Below are 23,706 nucleotides of genomic sequence, written 5' to 3'. Positions count from 1 at the left end.
ACTGAAAAACTACCAGATGGTGTTACAATCTGGATTTTTTTTTTTAATTTAGAAATGCACATGTAAATCAAAGTACTGTAACTGCAAATTAGCCTATGAGGCTGAATGTTCTGGAGCACATTGAAATTCACAGGAGTGAAAAGAAGCAAACACTAATGTTAATACTTATAAGAAGTGGATGAGAAGAGAATTTTAGTGTGATTTATACATTTAATTAACTCATCAGTCATTAGCCAGTGCATTTCATATTCCTCTGGTGAAGTAATTAACCAGACTACACCTTTACTCTACAATTATGCTATCATGTTGCAGAATCACAAAATCACAGAACAGTTAAGGTCATCTGGTCCAATCCTCCTGTTCAAGCAAAGCCAACAACAGCCAGTTTCCCAGGATCTTGCCCAGGATCTAGACAATTTTTAAGTATCTTTAAGGATGGAGACTCCACAACCTCTCTGGGCAACCTGTGCCAGTGCTTAGTCACCCTCACAATAAAAAAGTGTTTCCTGATGTTCAGAGGGAAACCCCTGTGTTTCAGTTTGAGCCCATTGCCTCCGGTCCTGTCATTAGATACCATTGAGAAGAACCTGTCTCCGTCCTCTTTGTATCCTTCCTTCGGGTGTTTATATACACCAATGCGTTCTTCCCTGAGCCTTCTCTTCTCTGGGCTGAACAGTCCCACTCATCTCAGACTTTCCACATAATAGAGATGCTCCAGTCCCTTCGTTACCTTTGTGGAACTTTGTCCTGGTTTTAACTGAATCTAACAATTGCTGTGAAAGGGGTGTCAATAATGCATATTGTTTTACTTGTTGCTAACCAATGTTTATACTTTTTTAAGGACGCATTTCAGCTTCCCATAGAAGCTGAGAAGAAGCCTAGACAGAACAACGAACTGCTTAATGGAATATTCTGTACCATAGATGTCATGCTCAATATATAAATGGGGGTTGGCTGGGGAGGCGTGAATTCACGATCACTGCTCTGGTGTGTGAATTCACCAATTTACCAGCTAGTGAGAGTGACCTGTGTCATTATTATTATTGCTATTTTCCTTATCTGATATTGTTCCATTAAACTGTCTTTATCTCAGCCCAAGAGGTTTTTTTCTTTTTCTTTCCCCTCCTTTTCTCCCTCTTCTTCCTACCCTTCTGAGGGGAAGGGAGAGAACTGCAGGAGCAGCTGTGTGTTCCTAGCTGCCAGCTGGGATTAAAGCATGATATCCTTCATTGGAATCTCTAGCAGCTCCTTATCATTCTTGTACTGGGAAGCCCAGAACTGGACACAACACTTGAGGTGTGGTCTCACCTGGAGAGCCTCTGCTGAGCAAAGGGGAAGGATCACTTCCCTTGACCTGCTGGCAATACTTTGCCTAATGCATCCCAGGACTCCCTTAAATATCTTTGTGGCAAGGGTACACTGCTGGTTCCTATCCAACTTGGTGTCCACCAGGACTGCAGGTCCTTTCTGCCAGGCTGCTTTCCAGCTGGGTGGCCCCCAGCACGCACTGGTGCCTGGGGTTGCTCCTTCCCAGGTGCAGGACTTTGCACTTCCCTGTGTTGAACTTCATTACATTATTTAATGTTACTTAATTAATTATGATTCCTCTCTCCAGAATAATGTGTTGCCAGCTAAATATAACTTATATATTATTTAGGAATTGAAACAGTTCAGTTTCAGTTTATTATTGTGTGAATCAAACAAAAAAATCATACTACCTTTGCAGTTTATGAAACATATATCCAATGATGAACTCTTGGAATATGTTAAAATGACTGAAAATACAAATTTCTGCAATAAATAAACTAAGGCTCCTAAAATCAGTTTGCCTTCTTTTCTATTTTTTTTAAAAAAAGTAGTGGAGATTGATTTATTGATTTCTGTTTACAAACAGCTAACTTCTGTTTAATTTAAGCAATCGAAAATGGTGAAGTATATTTGAAATATAGACATTGAAAAATTCAGTTGTTCATTCTGCATAGCCTTCCTGCCTCTTTGGTATTTTAATTTTCTTGAAAAAACCCACCATGATGAAAACCTTATTACTATGCTAGGTTGATGACTCTGATGAGACATACTTTTTTGGTTTTTTCCTATTTATATATTAAATTATTCTTTTCCTACTGAATCTTCCAAAAAGGGTAAAAAAATGGAAACAAGGATGGTCATTGGTACACAGTGTTGACTTCAAGCTACTGAAATATTACTGGTTTATTAGTGCATTTTACAATTAAGGTAAATTATGTTATAATTGTTTCCCACTGCTAGCTAGAGAATGACTGGGAAAATACTGGATTATACCAACACATATTTTTATGTTTAAAAAAGACAACCCTAAACATGTTCATTTTTTGGAAAAAAATTACTCCAGAAATTATAAGAAAGAATACTAAAACATATTACATGGAACTGAGTAGACATCACATTACATTACAGTTATCTCAGCAAAATCACTCACCGTATTTGAAAACACTGGAATTGCGTGGCTAAGACAGAACTGTTACTTAAATAGAGCAGGCAAGATTTCAGAGGACAATTTTAGGTATCTGAATTACAGTGGTAGGCAGCAGCTGCTTGGAATGTCAGAGGCATAATTTATTTTGGCTTATCATCCTCCTGAGGCATTTTAAGGCTATGACTACACGATTCTTTAAGATAACAAATGTCCTGTTGGAAAACATACAGGTGTATGCAAACTAGCATTAAAGGCAGAAGAAACTCGTACAGAGGACTGGTGAGGACAGATATATGATGTTATCAATAAAAAGCCTAGAATTGCAAAAGGGACAGTCCATTTCTCACTTCTCAGTTCATCTTTTGTGAACATCTACTTATTTTATGAGTAATAACAGCATGTTTATGTTCCTGTTTCACAGGGCCAGCTCCTGGAGTCAGTCTGGGGGTGTTGGGTGCCCCTGGCCTGTGGTCTCAGCTACTGGAGCCAGCGGGGTCTTTAACCTCCAGCTACTTGGGCTGCACCCTGAAAACCAGCTACTGAGGGGGGACAAGTGTGAGTAGGGCAGAGTGGTGATGCTGGTAGTCAGGGATCTGTGAATATGCGTGTGCTTGTGAACCTGGGTAGTGTGGTGTGAGTGCTGCACTAGTGACCTTCTGCGTCTGCCAGCCCAAAAGGAGGAGGGGACGTGGCTGTCTGTGCCTGGGTCTGGTGGGAGTCTTGGATGTGGGTGCTGTTGGAGGCAGCGCTTTGTCTGTGGCCTTGGGTCACTGGCCACAACTGTGCCCTCTGTGTGTCTGTGCCTGTGTCTGGGACACACACTTAACTTCACTACTGCTTGAACCTGCTAATGGAAAAACAGCAGATGCATCTCTCAGCCCAGGCAGACACTCCAGGTCCCCAGGGGCACCATGCTGGGCTCCAGTGGATGGGCAGGAGGGTCCTGGGCTGGGGCAGCAGGAGTCAGTGGCCGTTTCTAACTTTCCTTAAGAGTTTGTAAGCATGAGACTATTTACTTATATTCTAATATCTCAATAGGAATAAGAAAATGTACCAAGTTCTCATTTAAATAAATAAACCTTAACAAAAATATATTATGAAAACAATCTATCATTAAATGCAGAAAACCTTAGCCATGAATTCATTCGCATGCTGGCATAAGGAATGGCTTAAGTACAAAAGATAGGGTGGAGTATTTTACCATGCTATAGCCTCAAACTTTTAAGAGAACAACTCAATAATTCATATTACCTATATTTATGAGTATACATACACATACATCTACGTATACTTACAAAACATGCATATTTATATAAAATATTTCAAAATGCACACCAGGGAGAAATGTTCTGCAACAAACACATTGGATTTTTTTTCCCCTTTTTTTAAAAAACAAAGTACTATACCTTCTTAAGTAGGTTTTGCTATTTATCTGTTATACAAATACAAGGACTACAAGCACTCACATTCTGAAAATCAAACTGTTACTGTGCATTGTTGTATATGTTGAGTGAAAATGTAACTAAGATGAAGATATTATCTACATTAAGCGAATACATAATGAATGCTGTCAAATGTTTTATGAATGTATGTGAAAACAAAGTGGCTTGTAGTAATTTCCACAACTTGCAAAATGCAAAATAGTCTTGATGGATTTTTTTCCCAATAATTCCTACTAAACTGAAGATGGAGGAGATTAGACAGATAGACAGACAGACAGATTTTCAGGTTACAAACATCTCAGACACATATCTTAAAAAGCAAGAAGAATTCCCTAAGAGAAAAAGTGTGATCTTTCCGTATTTCTGCCTTTATTTACAGTATTTACAATAGGTTGTCCAGTATTTCTTTCAATATTTAAAAAGTATGCATCTATGAGAATGAAAAACATAAAATTAAAACAAATAAGGTTCAAGTGAAGTATGCTGTGAGAAATATCTTGCTAGAAACTATTAAAAAAAAAAAGCCCAGAAAAACAAGGACATCTTTGAAGTTCACCAGACCAAAAGAGTAACTTCATGTAGCCACATTAAATGATATTCCTGTGAAATAATGATATGTAAGTAATAAACCACATTTGATAAATTATATTTGGAAAGAAAAGAGGATTATTACAAATAATTGAAAATCTTTAAAGAAAAGGCAAAATATGCAACATGTGAGTTTAAGGACCAATGACCACAATTTCACATTTCAAAAGTTTAATTTTTTAATATATCTCTGGTGATATCAAAGATATTTCTAAAAAATATCTAAATAATAAGAGGACTTTTAATGTTGCTTGATATAGACTAATGATGCACCTCACCTATTTACCATCAGAGCAACTTTTGCAATAAGTTTTATATCTAATCACAAGATTAGTGGAAAACACACATTTAATATCAGTGTTTCAGTAAATCAACTTTTACCTTTCTTTGTTAATGGCCTGTCCTATTTTTCATAGAAGAGTTTCTTGCTCATGTAATTTTTCATTTGTTTTCCTTTGTATTTATTTAAAGTCTGTGATCCAGGAAATAATGAACTAATGAACTTTGATGATAATGAACTAAACTAGGGCTAGTCCAAAAGTAATATAAACCAGTGGTTTTGGATAATGGTTAGCCTGACACTTTTGTTTTCTTTGGTTTTCCTTTTCTGCAGATTCTCTTTGCCCCTTATTATTCTACCTCTTGGGTAGAGAGACAGGTTAGAGCATCTCATGAGACATCCATCAGTATTCTCTCATCAATATAACACTGCTCCATTATTTATACCAGTCTCCTCTTGCTGTGCAAGTATATTTTCCTCATCATAATCTTCCATGGCACTATCTAACATAGACCGTATACCTCATGTTCTATCACATGGTTTTTGCTCTGCATTTGGGATTCCAACACAGCTGCAAGAAGTCAGTGTTTTACCATTCTTACAAATTGGTGTATGTTCACTTCTTGCGTTTACTCATCTATTTCAGACTAGTATTCTCCTTTATACGTGCACCTAGACAGCTTTTGTATACTACTAGATTATTAAACCCTGCTAATCCAAATTACAAAAGTCAGTGTGATGACATGAATGGGTAAGGTGAATGGAACACTGTCAGAGCATGTACCTCTAATCTCTCACACATTTCATTCTATTAATGTAAACACAGAGACAATCTGTTTCTGATATGCTCCTTTCAAATTAAATGAATAAATAAATAAATAAACAAAGGTGTGTGGAAAGAGAGATTTAAATGAGGTTTTGTAGATTTAGGAAATTAAAATTACAAAATGATCTTTTTTCCTTTTAATTCTATCCAGTTAGTACTACGCTGCATTAACTTTTCATATATAAGCTATATCAGTCACTGGCTGCTGGAGTTTAATTTAATCACCTCTTTTTACGGAAAGGAAAAAAACTACAGAAGAGATTTCAAAACAAACTTGATTTAGCATGCTAGGCTATTTTTTATGTGATGGGCCACATAACCTTCAAATACTTTCACAATACTAGCACTTACCTACTGTTTTATACGCTAGCTAATAAATTGCTAATTTGCTTAGCTCATCGGGTTCTTATATGGAACTGTTTCATATTTGGTAGCAAATACCAGGAGACATTAAAAATACATCACTTTGAATTGCAATCATCCTTGTCAGCATTTCAGTGGGGAAAGTTGTGGAATAAAAAAAAAAAAAAAAAAAATTAATTGTTGAGGATAGATAGTATTGTTGAGGAGAGACAGTATCAGCATCATGTCATGGCCCAAATATTGAGATGTGCTTTATGAAGTGACAGTGACTCTTCAAAACACACAAACAGCCCTTAGGTCTTCTCAACTGATATGCAGAAGCAAGACTTCCTGGTCCTAAAAGCTAGACAAGGACACAAGAGCATCATGAGAGGGATGAGCTGAGCAAGTTGACACGGCTGCAGATCCTGAGTTATTGGGAATACACGTTACATCAGCTGTATGTAGATGCTGCTCTGACATACCAGGGCCCCTCTGAAAGCAGTTTTTATCTGCTGTAAATGCATATAAACTCTGGTACTTTTGTTTTCAGTTGGAGTTCGTGTTAGCGAGGGCTGAAATAAACTGCTTCTGCCTAACCTGAATCTGCAAAATGGGCTGCATGTCAATGTTGGACCAGTGCTACACTCTGTGCTGTTTTCCTAAATATTTCTGTATTTGCTTTGCTGTGTGAACCAGGAATCAGTCTTTATAGTAAGCTAGAACAAATACAGCTGCAACTAAAATGGATTTATGGTCATTTCCACTACCGCAATACATAAAGTGTTCACCACTATTTGTCCTAAGTAAGAGAAAATTTGTATTTCAGGTATTTTATGATCCAAAGGCAATGTTCTATGAAAATACATGCCTAACATTTAGCTACACAAACATTTATAAATGTTAAAGGACAAAAATAATCCACAGCTATAAGAATAAAATAAACCTATTGGTTCTTTCCTTAACATTTTTCCATTCTCTCAACATTTCTTTTTCACACAAGCACATTGTCATGCATCTTTGTCATTGGTGTAACTTTATGGGAGAAACATGCAATGTCTTTTTGCAGGTGATATTACCACAGCTATTTAGCAAAACAACTGCAGTGACTACACCTAGAAACAGTTGTAAAATACCGAAGATCTAATTTTATGGGTCTTTTTAAAATACAGTTTATTTTACAGTAGAACTAATGCTTCTGAAGGCATATTTTCCAGTCTAAATATAAACACTTAAATGTAAGATACTGTGGACTGTTAGTGAATTTCAAGGAAAAACACTAATAAAAGCCTTTCTGAGTATATAGTCTTATAAAATAGCTAGCTTTTAGTTCAAATATTTTATTTCATTCCATTCAAGAAATTAGTGGATTTGACTTAGTAGAAATAAAAACACATCATCATAATTCTTATTCCCAACAAATAACAACAAAATACTTTAATAAAATTTCCACTGCTTCCTACTTTTCTTCACAGTAAGATGAGGATAATTTCACCTTCCTTTAGCTGTTGACAAAGTAGTACTCTAGCTTAAGCTAGTTGTCTAGGCTTTTTCTCTAGACGATCAATAAATGTGTGCATCAGAAGAATATGAACCATCCATAATATTTCAGACTACTACTTACAGACAGAATACACTGCATATTAAACTGCCTTTTTTTCGTTCATTAGTAAAAGTGCATACATATTTGACTTATAAATGAAGCATAATTTCTAGAAAGTTAAAACTAAGGCAATTTAATGTCACTAGATTTTTTGTTAACATTCTTTTTGGAAATTGTAATAATTGTGAACAAAGAATGAACTCAAAACTCAGTTTCTTTTCTCCACTAGTACTATATTTTTCCTTAAATACGAATGGATTTTCATTGGACCAAAAATCTTGGCAGCATATCTTGACTGACTTAGACACCCCCACCCCAGTCTTGGAATATAAAGTTATTTCACTACTTTCTAATAAGGAAAATGCAAATTATAACTTTCATAAAGTAAAAAATATTCTCTAATACCTTTGTTGTTATCCATTCCTCCAACAGCATAAAGTGTCCCAACTGTAGATTTTCTAGGTTTAGTTCTTGGACTTTGCATAAGAGTTCTTCTCTCTGGTAAAAGATGGTATTTCATGGCTTCCAGAATAAGCTTCTGGCATTCTAGGTCATCCTTAAAAAGCACATGGTTTTCTAGGTCAGCCAATATCTGTGAATGACACAATCATGAATCAAAAATGCTCGAAATTCCTAGAAAAGCAATACCATGCAATGAGAAAAGATACAAAACTTTTGTCACTTATATGTCACATCGTTGTAGAATACAGGGGTTTGCAGGGCTATGCTTTTTGGAGGAGGCACAGGAAAATAAGTATTTAGTTAATTTTTAAAAGACTATAGGCAACTTGTAGATCACTGTTTCACCATCCTTTAAGACTACAATCTTACTACTCCTTTATGAAAAACATTGAAGAAAATTACTTATTCTCTTGTAGGTTACAGCCTGACTTATTTTTAATGGTTTCCAGCAGAGCATTGAAAGGATCCAGAAGTCATCTCTTTGCAAGCAAGCATCTTGAATGTGCAGTCATATAACATGACATCATTCTACAGTATTTTATACAGGTCCAGGAAAATCCCTTAGCTTTAAAATCAAACCAAACCAACCAACCAAACAAACAAAAAAACCCTAACAGTAATAACAAACCCAAGAAAAACCAAAACTCACAAATAAAAATATCTTCCCAAAAAAGAACTTTCTTGTGCAATTTTTGAATCTGTTTTTTGTTTTCCCCCTGTATTATTAGCAAAATTCACTTGCCTGTATATCTACTGGCTTTTGAGATGTTGTAAATCATCCTATAAGTTTTCAAGATCCCTTTGGACTAAGCAACCTGGTATAACCTCATAACTGACCAGCTTTTAGCAGGAAGTTGGACTAGAGACCTACTGAGGTCTACTCCCACCTGAATGATTCTGTGTTTCTGTGATCTCACTGATATGAGGTCAGAAGAGAGCCATGCTTATGCAGCTTTTTGCCATATCTGTGAGACCCATGTAGGTATCTCAGATACCCGAAGGTATCAGAAGTCGATCAAGCAGGATAATTTACTTCCCAGAATATACGAGGAGATATATCCCTCACAGATACAAATTTGCATACAAATATGCAAATGTATGCAAACTGCTTTGCAGTTGCCTAAACAGGCAGCTAGATTCCTCTAAGGACTCTCAGCTAGTTCACCTGGACTTCAACAGCTGCTGAAGAATGCATAAATGTCCTTTGTCAATCTGTCAGTCTTTTGTAGGTAACACGTGTTTTGTGACATCTAAAATATTAATAGCTTGTACATGTAGACAGCAGACTCCTGCTTCTGATTTTAGGTGTCAGTATCGAAATGAATCTGTTCAGGTCCAAAGAAAGGCATTAAACACTGCAGTATCTCAATTGGTGATCCAGAACTCATATTTTACATGGATGATGACCTAACAGACAATAGACTTGCTTATTAAAAGTGAATAAGGAGGTTCACCTAGTCTGACAAAATATGTCTCTAATTGTGGCCATAAGTCATTGTAATTCCCCTTAATAGTCCTCCAACTTTCAACTTTCATATCAGGGATGTTCTGAGGTGGATGTCTGTTCCATGTATTTTGTAATTCTCAGGGAGCTTATCTTCCATGAACTAGCTCAATCTTCCTTTGAACTTACGTAAATTTGTTGCATCTGCAACACGTTTTCACAACGAATTTGGCCAATCACTAGCTCTGTAAGAAGGTTTACCTCCCTTTTTTTTTTTAAACAGGCTCCTGTTGCTTCATTTGCTTTCACTCAATTTGTTTCATTCATTTATTTCATTTACTGTCCCCTAATTCTTCTATTGAAAGAGAAAATGATTGAGCCCTACCATACCAAATTCCTTATAACGTTCTAGACTTCAGTCGTATTGTCCATTAGTTGACCGTCTTCTAGACTGAGGAACCTTAGCTTGGTTAATCATTGCTTATATGAAGGAAGATTAATATCTTTTATCTCCCTTGTTGGTTTTTTCTGTACGTTTCAGATATGTTAGATTTATTTTTTTTGAAGCGAGTAGAACTGCACACAATTTTCAAGATATCATCAAAACATGAACTTCTATGGTGGCATAATGATATGCTCTGTTTTTTTTACTTTTTCTTTCCTAATAACTTGTAACTTTTGATTTTGTCTTTTTGACTTCTACAGAGTTTCAAGATGACTTTTCCAGAAATTCATATTTCATAGACCAAACATTTCGCTCCTGAATGGAAGTGGACAACCCAAACTCTAGATTTGAAATGTGAAGTTAAGGGTTGGCTTTTTTTTTCTTTTAAAAAAAAAATTTGCTTATTTATTTATTATTCTTATTTCTTTGCCAGGTGCATTATACATTAAAATTATGGAAATGTAGTTAGGAATTTTGAGTGCATTAAATGCTAGTCACATCTTTCTTGTCTCATGAAAATTAAAGTATCATCTTTAATATATGCACAAAAGCTATGTGGCAAATTCTTATTTTTACGTAATTAAAGCTATCTAGCTGAACTAGCAAGGATATGAGGTGTTCTCCCTAGGCTAATCATGAGCAAGAAAACTTGTGGATAGTTTCAGTCACACTGATGTTCAGTGAAGTTCTAGGCAAAAAATGGGTTAAATCCAGTTTACATTATTGAAACATTAGCCTCTAATTAGCAAAATTAATAGTTTTATGCTGTCTTTGGTACATTGAAAACCTCTGGCACATTTCAAATGACAGTACACATCATGTTTGGCTCTGCCCATTTTCCTGTATATCTAGTATCATAAAATATTCATAATATTGATACAATGAAAGAGGAAAACAGGTGGGGAATATGAAAAATGGAAGAGGGAAAGAGAAAGTTGAAGGAGATACAGAAAGGTACGAGGAGCCCTTACAACAAAGTAATTGAGCTGACTTCAGGAAGAAGGAATAATACTAGAAGTGTGATAGTTTAGCATAGGAAAGCTAGTAATACACACAAAGCCCCTAGGTTCATAGCAAATAGTAAGCTTGCAGAGGGAACAGGTAATACAAAGGAAACCTTGGGATTTATTAGATTGCACGAGGACTGCATAAATAATAAATTTACATCATCTTAAATGAAGTAGTCCTAATGTTCATGTATTCTCATCAGTATGTGACAGTAAATGCTATAATGTATATATGTTATATTGCAAATATACAATTAAGAAGGCTAAACCAAACATGAAATATTTATTTTGGTCGCTAAACCTATGGACCAAACCATGGTGTTGTTTTATCACTTAAGATACAGCAAAGGTAAAAAAATGAAAACATGAAAGCAAAGATGGCTATGTTCCTTGATGATGTTTTCAGAAAAAGCTACTCAACGTAATCCAGGTTAATAGCTTTATATAAATGTTTGCGAGCAGATTATGCATCAACCACAAATAATCCCACAATAATGAATATAAAAATAAATGTATGAAATGAAAAGACAGAAAAGACAGATCGATATATTTTGGGGATTTCAAGTATCTTTCAGGATCTCTGAACAAAAACCTGTGAATGTGTCAAATCCGGATTCACGTAACAACAAGTGAAAGGATGAGGTCTGAAATTTTTTCTCCCAATCAATAACAAATGCTTCCCTTCATTTAAGCAGATTAGGTATTTAAAAATTGTCATATCAACTTTCTATGTTTGGCGGGACAAGAACTTTTCTCATATTACATGGGAAAGAAGACGTAGAAATCCCTCCATATATTTTTTTCCCAAAACTATATTTGCTATTATTTTCTAATAAAGCAACAGTATCTGCCATACCCATTTTTATAAATGTGTATGATTATTATACTAAGAAACTACTAGAACTTCTTTGAAACAGTAGCAGCAGAATAATAAATAACTGACTGGAAAAACAGGAAAAATATTGAGATTGGCTAGTATGAATTCAGTCTCAGGAAAATGTTACAGAAAAGATTTTAAATCAAAGCTGCTGATCTTTTAAGTTTGCCACAAACTCCCATTCTGGCATCTCTCTAGTGTATATATATATTTTAAACTAATTAGTTTCTATTAATCTATGTATTCTGAGGCCATATGCCCATGACCACAGAAATTCAGTAAGAGGGAACCAATATAATATATATAATTGTCCTATATTGAAAGTTTACTCCTCAGAACCACTTGTCTGTGTCTAGATATCATATAATTTTAACAAGAAAAAGCCTCTTTTGGAAAAAAAAATTCCCCAAACAGGCATGTTTATGGTCGGCTTAAAACAATGTATATTTACCTCTATAATATAAGTGTTTTGTGGTTGAAGGTTCAAGATGCTGTGTTGTCAAGAGTCTTATTAAAATAGTATGAGGCACAGGCAGAACAAAAATACATACATGCAAAAAACAGCAGACACATTTGTGTTCCTTCATGGCAGTATTTTTAAAAAGGGTCACTGTATATGGTTGAGGTTAATAGCTTGATATAAAAGTTTGCAAATAAAATGCACATGAAATAAATTATACTTGAAAATGCTCTTAAACTTTGATATTCACCTCTATTTTTACAGGAAAATAGCCAGCTCCCAAAGTCCGCTATTTTCAGTCGAGATGGCAGCCCCTTAAAATTTTATCAGGAATTGCATTAAAATGTATACTACTCTGACATATTTGTTGAACTGTATTATGATCTAACATATACTACCTTCACATCTAACCTCGTGAATTCAAATATCAAGACTGTATTCTCTTCCCTCATAGCTGGTGAATGTTTTCATATTGATTGTAATGGTATTATGCAAAATACATAATTTCTATATGTTTTTACATTTAATATTATTGAGCTAGGGTCAGTACAAGAACAGTAGAATGATAACTGTAATTTTTACAGATTTTATTTTACAATCTAAGCAGACGAACAAAAAAACTGAGTCTATGGTTAGAATTGAATTTATTTTCAAATGTGTTTATGTTGCCCAGTGTGGAGAGGAAAACACAATTCTTAGGAAGGTATTTAAGCTCTTATTTTTAATAACTTTCTAAAGACTGTATTCTTAGAATCTTGGCACCCATGATATCAATGGAAGGGCTCGGAAGCTTCAGATTATCAAGAAATTAAAAGCAAGCATTTTGTATGTTAGATATGATAAGGATTTGTATGTTTATGTGTGCGCATGTTCTGCTGTTGGTTATTATGCAATTAATGTTACTAAAAAAGAATATTAAAGTGTGCTAATAAACAGCAGTAGTAAGTATATTTCATAACACTGGGTTAATTTATATTTCATATTAAGATTTTTAATGTATCCTTTTTGTGACTTTTTTTTTTTTTCTCTTTGAAGATCTCAACTCACTACTCAATAGATTAAAAATCAAAGATCTGAAGACAGATCATGTTCAGAGTTTAGGCAGGAAAACATCTCCTCTTGCAAAATGATTTAACGTACATTGAGGACTTCTGAACCAAAGTGTACTGTCAACATTTAGTTTAACAGAACACAAGCACAACAAAGTTGAGAAATCAAATTATCAGTTTCCCCTGCAGAAATTTGAGGTAATACAATAATTTACCTACACTTTCTAATCCTTAATGGAATTAATGACAAGGATTTTTATTGTAAGCTTATTATATCAGTAAGCATCAAAGTCCAACAATAATATTTGGTGACTTCCTATCAGACAGCTACTTCTTTACTCTGATGCTCCAATCTGTGGCTAGGCTCTTAAATCAAATATTTATAGCTATGAGATTTTCTAACTGAGTTGTGAGGTGTTTCAAATGAAGTGATAATCAGTGAGCACTGTCTTGTAAAATTCTGAGATTGCATGCACCAGCCACAAATAGAGGCTGAACCTCTTTTTCTTTCTGATTAGAAATTAATTCTAGAAATCAAAATAAAATTCTAAACAAAACTTTAAAAGTAGACAGAAATCTGTATTTCCCTCAAAAAAAAAAAAAATTTACTCAATGCCAAATTACAAATTACTGGTTTTGTAACAACAAAAATTAACTAACTAGAAAAAAAAAAAAAAAAAATCTTACGGGGGAAAAAGTAGGCCTTTTCCCAACTGTGAAGATATGGGAAAAATAATTTTGAGAAAAATATTTATTCCTCTGTCCTATTTGTGATAAACATTGTATTTCTGACTGTCCTAATGGCTAAACACTGTGAGTAAGGAAAAAAAGAAAAAAGTTGAAATGAAAGCTACTTTTTAGAAACCAAAAGCCACATAAAGCTAACTGTTTCATGTTCTCTAAGTTTCAATAATCTCCTTCAATGTTTTTCTACTCCGTAGTTATCTTTCCTTATTGGATCAAAATAATCAATATATTTTTATTAAATCAGGATGCACTTGATCAGGAAATTCAGTTAATAAGGATGTTTCCCTGGAAACCATGTTATGTTCAGCTTGGTACTTCATGGCTATGACATGCTTCATTAGGAGGGAATTTTTATCCAACATTAAATGAAGATTTCTGGGGTTTGTAACAGGTGGGAACTCAGAGCTGTCACTTTTTAGAAGACCCATGTCAGTGCTGCTTCAGCATAGTTACTTCTAGCATTCCTAGAACTTCTCACACTAGCAATATCCTGAGAATTTTTAGTAACTTTATGTCACCACGCTTCTCATTTTTCCCAGTTAAAAAAAACACCAAGTCCTTTTTCGGCTGCACTTCTAAATTACTTTCAACACTGTTGCAGAGAGCAGGAGAGCAGATGTGCTTCATCTCTGTGAGGCACATTTAATTTGAGATCATGAGTGAAAGGTATTACAGTACTGCCAAAAGGAAAGTCAAGTCTAATGAGCAAAAAAGGAGCAGTTTTGTACTGGTGCAGTCACTGACAGTGGGCACGCCATGGAGCTGTGCCCTTATTGCTACCTGTCTTCCTGTCACCCTTGACGGGTCCCGTTCTCCCCTGTTGAATGTGTGGCATCCAGGCTGGAATTCATCCACTACTAAGGAAACAGAGGGTGCCACCTGCCTGGGAAGGAAATAATCACCCTCTTCTCTCCTGCACCCAAATCTTGGAAGAGATTACAAGACAATGGAAAAGCCAGAGAACTGCCTCACCAGAACTCATAGGACGCTCGTCCTCCTGAAGAGGCACAGAACATGCCCTGGCTATTTATATAGAGCTTCCTATCTTACGAGAAGTCCGAGATGTGACAATATTGATCAGTCAGGGTGAACAAAACCTCAAATTCCACCACCATCTTAGTATGTGCCTCAGATCCAGTAATTACCCAAAAGGGAAGATGTGGAAACCCCATAGGATTCCTACCATTAAAAAGAAAGACTTGGATATTTCCTCCAGGACAGGTGTCAGGGCTATAAATCTGAAAAAAAGTGAGAAAGTGTTCCCTGCATTCCAAAGTAAGATATTAAGCGTATACCAGGCTGGGAGAACTGGGGTGATTCAGCCTGGAGAAGAGAAGGCTCCGGGGAGACCTTATAGTGGTCTTTCAGTATTTAAAGGGGGCCTGCAGAAAAGGTGGAGAGTGACTCTTTATGAGGGAGTGTAGTGATGGGACAAGGGGTAACGGCTTAAACTGAAAGAGGGTAGATTTAGATCAGATACTAGGAAGAAATTCTTCACTGTGAGGGTGGTGAGACACTGGAACAGGTTGTCCAGAGAAGTTTTGGGTGCCCTATCCTTAGAAGTGTTTCAAGGCCAGGCTGGATGGGGCTTTGAGCAACCTGGTCTTGTGGAAGGCTTAAAATCCTTTAAATGATCTGTGACTAAATGAAATGTGGATTTTTATGACACTTTTTTTTTTTTTAACAAAGTCCATGATTCTCATTCTTGATCCAAAATGTATTTGAAGTCACTTGACAACCTTGAGTCAGAGAAACACATTACCATATGAAACAAAAATCTGAAGAGGGAATGACCTATTTCAAGAGATATATTTGATTAGCCATCGTTGTTCCATGTGCCTTCTTCCATGTACAGATTTGTTATGGCTGGTTATTGTAGATGATCATAGTAATGCAGGTACCAGGGAAGAACAGAGGCTTCTGAAATCTAAGGTTATGATTGTTCTTTGTACAGATTAAAATGAAAAGCAAATCAAGGGTTCATATAAATTCCTGGAAAGTATAAAAAATACTGGTTTAAAACTTTCCTTAAAATACCTTCTCAGCCTACTTTCAAAGTCTTACCATGCTTATGCTTCTCTACCTATTACGAAACACTGCATCTTTGGACAAATTCCCAATTAGAACAATTTATCTATCTAACGTTTATCTATCTATCTAAGTCATTATTCCAATGTTATTTTATTAGTATATGAATAGAAGTATTTCAATTGCTTAATGTGGTGAAAGGAATAAATTGTTTAACACTTTGTATAATGACAGGACCAGAGGAAATGGTGTAAAGTTGCGGCAGGGGAGGTTTAGATTAGATCTTAGGAAGAATTACTTTACTGAGAGAGTGGTCAGGCACTGGAACAGCCTGCCCAGGGAGGTGGTGGAGTCGCCATCCCTGGAGGTATTTAAGAAACGTGTAGACATGGCACTTCAGGGCATGCTCTAGTGCCCGAGATTGTTGGTTTGCGTCTCTTTGTGGGTGGGTGTGGTGTGTGGTTGTGGGTGTTTGTTTTGTTTTTGTTTTGGTGTTTGGTGGTGGTGGTGGGGTTTTGTTTGTTTTTTGGTTTTTTTTTTTTGTTGGTTGGACTCGATGATCTCAAAGGTCCCTTCCAACCATGAAGATTCTGTGATTCTGTGATTCTGTATTTCCTATCTACAAGACAACTGCAAGAAATTCCTGTAAATACTACGAAAACTGCACATTACAACTTAATTCATTGTTATTCTGATTACAACTATACTCATTTTAAGAAATATCAGGTAGGCTATTCATGCTCCAATGCAAATATGAAGGAAAAAACTTCTCCCACAAAGTGCTATTTCTCTTTTACAAAACCAATAATCTCTGAGCTACTTCTGTTGGATACAAACCCTCTTGTTTTGAAAACTAATTGTTTATTTAATAATCTTTCAACTTTATATCCTTATCCTTATTTAAAAACTTTTGAACCTATGAGATAAACAAAATAGTGAATTAATTACTTTCATTTTTTTTGTTTCATCTTAAGTATTTGTTGAAATGCTTCCTTTTCAAAAAAACTTATGCAGACTTCCGTGAGAGAGCTGAACATAGGTTCCACAACTGGCAATTGATCAGCAATTGTCATTTACATTTTTCATAGGTAAATTGATCTTGGAGACAGTATGTTTTCCAGGAAAATTCTGCAATGATTGTAAATAGTTTGGGTATTTCTTTTTCCAAGAATAGCCTGATGTCAAACTTAATTATTTCCACTTAAACTAGAGCTTATAGGTAGAAATAACAGTATACTGAGCTAATGTTATTAATAGCATACCAAATGGATCTACATCTGTATGAATACATTTGGTCATGCATCAATTAATTTGGGATTCTGCCTGAAAGAATATATCCATGTCATCGCTGGGATTAAAATGACGGTTGATATGAACAAGATCTTCAGTTTAGTCTACAGTTATTGAATAGACATCAGCCATTATTAAAAACTTAAATAAAATTGATGGCAGATAATTTAAATGGTAATCACACTAAGAAGGTTTAAATCAGTAATAATAGGTTTCACATAAATTGTGATTTTATATTATTATAAATCTTGTTAAAAAAATAGCTGGAAAAGAATGAACGCTGCTTTTCATGATCTAGGTAATAGAGCACTTTAACTAACTTTCCTTTTTAGAAGTGATGGAAGTTTAATTTCTTTTTTTTTTTACTAAAACTCCAATAATTTTGAGAAATGAAACAGCATACCAAAGATGTTACCATTTTTCTAGAAGGCATGATAGGCTTTACTAAAATCAATTTGATTTTCTGATTCAGAGTCCTAATTTTTAATCTAGATTAACACACTCCAGATGATTCCCAGACCTCACTATATTAAGTTTTATCCTAACTAATTTTATCTACTCAGTGTTACAAAATACAGTAGAAAAATCATACTGACAATTCTGAAAATGAATATAATATGAACAGAGAAAACTCAGACAGCACTTACTTCTAGAAAGTATGATGTTACAAGTAATTTTGAGTTAACCAATTACCAGTTAGTCTTCATAAAAGGCATTTTTTAAGAAGCCATAAAAGTTTTTCAAATTTATGCTGATTATCTACTAGGCATTACAAAGAGACTCAATTTAATTATTTGACTCCCTGGCACATACCCAAGAACAAAAGTGTACATGCAAAAACTCTTTGTGGGGATCAAAAAGATGCATGAGAAGGCTTTCAATGACAAGAGACACAACATCAAAAATTATCAAACTCTACCTGCCCAGTTTCCCTTGTATGTCAAAATAAAATGTTATTTTCCTTTTTTTACTATGCCTTTTAAAGACAAAACCACACAGCCCTGGAAACACATACATAATACCCCATATATTACAAAAAAAAGAAAGAGAAGTAATAGTAAAGTTTTTTATTCTCCAAGATAGAAAACATTTTCCATGAAAAAATAGAACTTTCAAATTAACAGTTTTTGAGTTTTTGACTGATATCTTCAGAATTAAAAAAAAAAAAATTACAAAATGCTGTGGTTTTTCTGCAGGAAATATATTCCAATTCTTTAAAATTTTTCTTACTTTTCCTGTTTCGGTTGAAAGTTTATAGCCCATTTTCTCACCAGCTTGTCCAATCTGAAACGTTCTTACTGCATAGTTTTTGTATGGAAGTGCCTATATGCTTGAGAATGTGGATAAAAGCATTTCAGAATCAAGAATTCTCCGATATTATGGGTTAGTTTTAAAGATCTAAGGTAAAAATGGAAGATAATTATGAAATTAATTACAGAAAGGTACTGGGGAATGGAATTAAACTATGGCTCGCCTCTTTCAATCTCACTTCAATTTTTGCTCTCGCAACATTAAGTGAATTTCCTGCTTAAAACCTATACTTGGAAACAACGGATTTAAAGTAAGTAAGAATTATGCCTTTCTTGCAATGCAAGGTATTCATTGAAATACCTTCACTAGAACTTTAGATGGTTTCCACTAATAATATTATTAACTATTCTCAAGCAAAATGAGTGAGGTAGTTCAGTCATCAGTAATATTTTCTAACAGGGAAAAATACATAATAAATTTTATTCTTATACTGACCAAATTAATTATTCATGAACAAAATACTAAGACAACAGGAATGAGAACAGCAGCATGTTTGCACTGTTTACATGAGAAATTGAAAGTATTTTGGGCTATTGATAAGTATGCATTATTTACATGCTTGAGAATTATATTTGGAGAACAACAATAAAGCAAAAATTCTCTTTACAATTTAGATTCTAATTTAAAATAGTACTTAGAAAAAAACATGAGTAATTATATATTCATTTGAAAATTGGGCCTATTTAGTACATAAACAATTCACCTAATTTTGCGTAGCAGAATATAATACAACTTCAGGAATCATATAATTACGTATTTACTACAAACATTTTATCACATCTTTTAACTCTTACTTTTAAATTACTGTATTTTTAAAGGAAAATAAAAATGTATTGCAGTCAAAATTATTTTCCCCCAATTTTTGCACAAACATTCCCTCACTCTTTCCTTTAAGTATTTTAAAAAATACAAAAGTTGTTATCTTTTCTGGACTCCTAAATGTAGATCATGGATGGAGCTGAAGTTTAAACTCCATTTCTAAATCTCATTTTATCCAACTTAACCTTAGCAAATTAAAGATCTTTTTGTTTTGCTAAAAATTGAACGAATTGAGATAAATCCAACATAATCATCTGCTTTACTCACTTGACTGTTTTGTAATTAGGAACCTTAAACTGAAATTTAAAAAAAAAAAAAAAAAAAAAAAGGTTATACCTAACTTATCGAGGTTTTAGTTGTTTTTAGAAGAATTGTTTCAACATATTAACTTAGAAATAAAATAACTGAATATATTTGTAATTAATGATTTCTCTGATATAGCATATCTCATTTTGTTTTGTTTTCTACTGTGTTCTTTCAACTCATTGAACATTCTGGATCTGTTTGGAATTCTTTCTTTCTTGTTCATGTTTAATTAATGAATTCAGTAAGCCTGGTTTAGCTCAGAGATGATTTCCAGACATTTTTCTGTAGTTAAACAGATATTTACTACATGAAATTCAATATTTGTGTTGCTTATGGACTAAATTATTCATAATGTGTAAGTTAGTCAAGCCAGCTGCTCAATCAAATCACAAAGAAAGAGACTATACTAAATCCCTCAGATTTCTGTATTCTCAGAGAAAGGTTATTTTCTTCTCAGTAGTCAGATGCAGCAGATTTAAGTCTCTTTAAGGAACTCTAGACCAGTTCTTTCTTGAAACTTATCGCTAATAATTTCTATTACAAATAATCTACAGTAAGATCTACTGCTTAGACACTACAGAGTTTCATTGATCTGCCTGTAAGTCTATGATCTGTGTTTGCACGCAGGTGATGATATATTGCAAAGAGATTAATCACATAGCAATAGTAGTGAACAGCCTTAGACTGGAATTTTGGAAAGGCATCTAATTGTGTTTTCTGTCTAACAACTGAACTCTGACATTTACTGAGCTGGTATTTTTGGTGATCACAGTTCCTGGCAGAGGAAAGGTGTTCAGTGTTTAATTGATTTGTAATTCCAAATTTTTCCCCACACATTAAAACTAATTCCATATTCAGAAGAAATTTTAAACTAGCTTTCTACGCTTCAGTTACAATCCTGAGTCCTCCCTCTCCCTCGCCCACATCAGGGTATAAAATCCAAACCAAATCAAAATAAATACAGCATAGTTGAAGCTTGTTTTCCTTAACCTATCATTAAGTTATCAAAATGAATACATTAGATAAACAAACAATCACACACACACACATTCTCTGAGGCTTTACATTTGATATAAAAATGAAGAAACTTTTTTTTTTTCCCCCACTCTTGAATAAGCTAAATAATGGGATTGGAATATTCATTGGCAGCACCTGTGGTAAGTAATTAAACTGTGGTGTTGAAATCACTTTCACAACATTAACAATTCCCAAAGCTTATGATTTAATGAGCCCATTTATTAAAATCTTCAATATTATTTTCTATAAGTGGTCCCTTGTTATCTTTTATCACACTGTTCAAACTTTAATTTTAACTTAATTTGCAAATACGCCCACACTTTTTTTGGCACACACACTGACTTTTGTTGGACTACAAGTACTACTGGGTTTATCTTTGAAACTGGTACTAATTTGACCAATTTACTTATCACCCTGATGTGTTAATGATTTAAATGCTAGCCAGTTTAGGAAAACAGTAACTGTTTTGCTCACCCCTGCCCCAGTTTCCACCTCTAGTTATGTCTTTCACAATGATTTTATCAGTCTATGTATTTTACATGGTAGCCAAAATAAGGACTGCAAAATCTAATATGCAAGCTTTTCACACACTTAATTATACTGATGCAGAGATCTACATTTAAACTCATCATGCGATGCTCTCTCTCCCGTAAATTAAGAATAAAATCTTTATCTCAAGATAAATCCCTTCTTAAAGTAAATACCTATCTCGTGTGTTAGATATTTAATTTCTAGATACCTAAAGTTAGGTGAGATTAATTTTTCTTAGAGGATCTTGGCTTTTTGCTTCTCTAATCCTTGAGGAAAAAAGTTACATCATAATTCTGACACTCATGCATGTTTTTTAATAGTGTTAAAATGCTACATAGGAAATAAGAAAAGTTCTAGAGGTCAAATTGCTTTCATAAGGATGACAAGCAAAAAAAAAAAATCACATTAAAAAAAAGAGAAAATAAAAAAAACGTACTGCAACACTAGTCAAAAGGTTGGGCTATTACAAAATATTCTTATTTTCTGGTGTCTTTTGGTTCAAAGACAGATATTTTTGTTTGAAGAAATGGGCAAAAAGGATTAATAAGAAAACATCACATAGAAAGGGAACTGTCTATTTATATGCCTTTTCCATATGGTATATTTCAAGGATAAATGTTTCAAATTTCTAATATGAAGAATTCTTCTAGAGCATAATCTCTGAAATGTTGATGGCTTAACTAGAACTAAAGAAAATGTTTCTCATTATGTGTTTTTCTATTATGCAGAAATAGTTCATGGAAGAAGGAAGGATCCAGAAAACAGCACTACACTGCAAAAATTAACACTAGGGAAGGGAAGCCCAACTCATCTCTTTGACCTCTCATTACCTTTTTCCAGCAAAACCATTCAAGATACCCCATCGTACCTGTCCAAGCATTTGCAATCCCTTTTTCCTTCCTTCTTTAGTTAAAAGTGACAGATTTCAAATGATGTCAAGAGCAATAAAGTTTTCTGCTTTTAAAACCACCTGTTGTTAACAATTGTCGAGAGTAGTGATTGGTCTTTGCCTTCATTACTTTCAGTGAGTTACGCTTGCATGACCTCTGGAGTCATGATCTATAGAACACCAACAACTAGCAGCAAAACTTGCCATATAGACGGATAGCTTAATCTTTTTTAAGTTCACGTATCACCCTGTTACTATCCTGACAAGCTAGTTACTCTAAAACTAGCTTAGACAACTCTACACTAAATTACAGAAATCATTATTAATCTGGATGATGGGGCAGAACATATTGTCAGAAAATTTGCTGATGACGCGAAACTGGCAGGAGTGGCTGACAGTGACTGGGATGATTGTGCTGCCATCCAGAGGAACCTCATTAGGCTGGAGAAAGGGGCTGACAGGAACCTCATGAAGTTCAACAAGGACAAACACAAAAACCTGCACCTGTGGAGGAACAACCTCAACCACCAGTATATGCTGGGGGCCACCCAGCTGGAAAGCAGCTTGGCAGGAAAAAATCTGGGGTCCTGGTGGACACCAAGTTGAACAGGAGCCAGCAATGTGCCTTTGCCACAAAGAAGGCTGACGGTGTCCTGGGCTGCTGAATTGCCAGCAGGTCGAGGGAGTTGATCCTTCTCGTCTACTAAAGCAATGGTGGAGGCACACCTCAAGTGCTGTGTCCAGTTCTGGGCTCCACAGTATAAGAGAGATAAAGGAAACAAGGGAGACTACAGATCCCAGCAAAGGGCTGCTTAGATGGTTAAGGTATTGGAGCATCTCGCTCCTATGAGGAAAGGCTGAGAGAGCTGGGACAGTTCAGTGTAGAGAACTGTCTGGTTCTTCTTCATGGTGCCCAGTGACAGGACCAGAAACAATGGGCACAAACTGAAATAAGAAGATTCCATCTGAATATCAAGAAACACTTTTTTACTGTGAGGGTCAATGAACCGTGGCACAGGTTGGCCCAGGGACGTTAGAGAGTCTCCTTCCCTGGAGATATTCAAAAGCTGTCTGGACATGGTCCTGCGCAGCTGGCTGTGCGTGGCCCTGCATAAGCACAGGGGTTGGACCAGATGACCTCTCCTACCTCAAACATTCTGTGATTCTGCGATTATTCTGCAAAGTAGAAAATAAGTACAGTTTGCATTAAATAGAAGTGTTATCCATTATAACAAAGTAAAATTAGACATCTGGGTTTGACTCAGACAGTCAAGGTTTTGAGGTAATTTGGTGTGCAAATTTAAGCTATGCTTTCCAGGGACTGTACAGCATGCTGTTCTACAAGTAGCTAAAACATAGATCCTAAGCAGACAGGCTGAATCTACTCCACTGATAGATTTTAATGTCTTTCTGGTTTGGGGGTATTTTTGGCCCACATTGAAAGGTCTTTCTACCTTATTTAGATCCCAACAGAACTGCGAAGTCTGC

The 23,706-nt window shown here is 35.0% G+C and overlaps 1 protein-coding gene across 3 annotated transcripts in view; it reads right to left on the bottom strand.

Annotated features, from left to right (window-relative positions):
• The window catches only part of KLHL1 (kelch like family member 1), a 236,939-nt gene that overhangs the window by 60,198 nt on the left and 153,035 nt on the right, over nucleotides 1-23,706 (bottom strand). For all 3 annotated transcript variants that reach the window (XM_074160009.1, XM_074160018.1, XM_074160026.1), the window contains one exon: nucleotides 7,942-8,128. In XM_074160009.1, the coding sequence (XP_074016110.1) occupies nucleotides 7,942-8,128 (187 nt within the window). The remainder of the gene's footprint in view (nucleotides 1-7,941; nucleotides 8,129-23,706) is intronic.

Source organism: Numenius arquata, chromosome 1, assembly GCF_964106895.1.
Source record: "Numenius arquata chromosome 1, bNumArq3.hap1.1, whole genome shotgun sequence".
Taxonomy (NCBI): domain Eukaryota; kingdom Metazoa; phylum Chordata; class Aves; order Charadriiformes; family Scolopacidae; genus Numenius; species Numenius arquata.
This window is presented reverse-complemented; position numbering and strand designations above follow the sequence as displayed.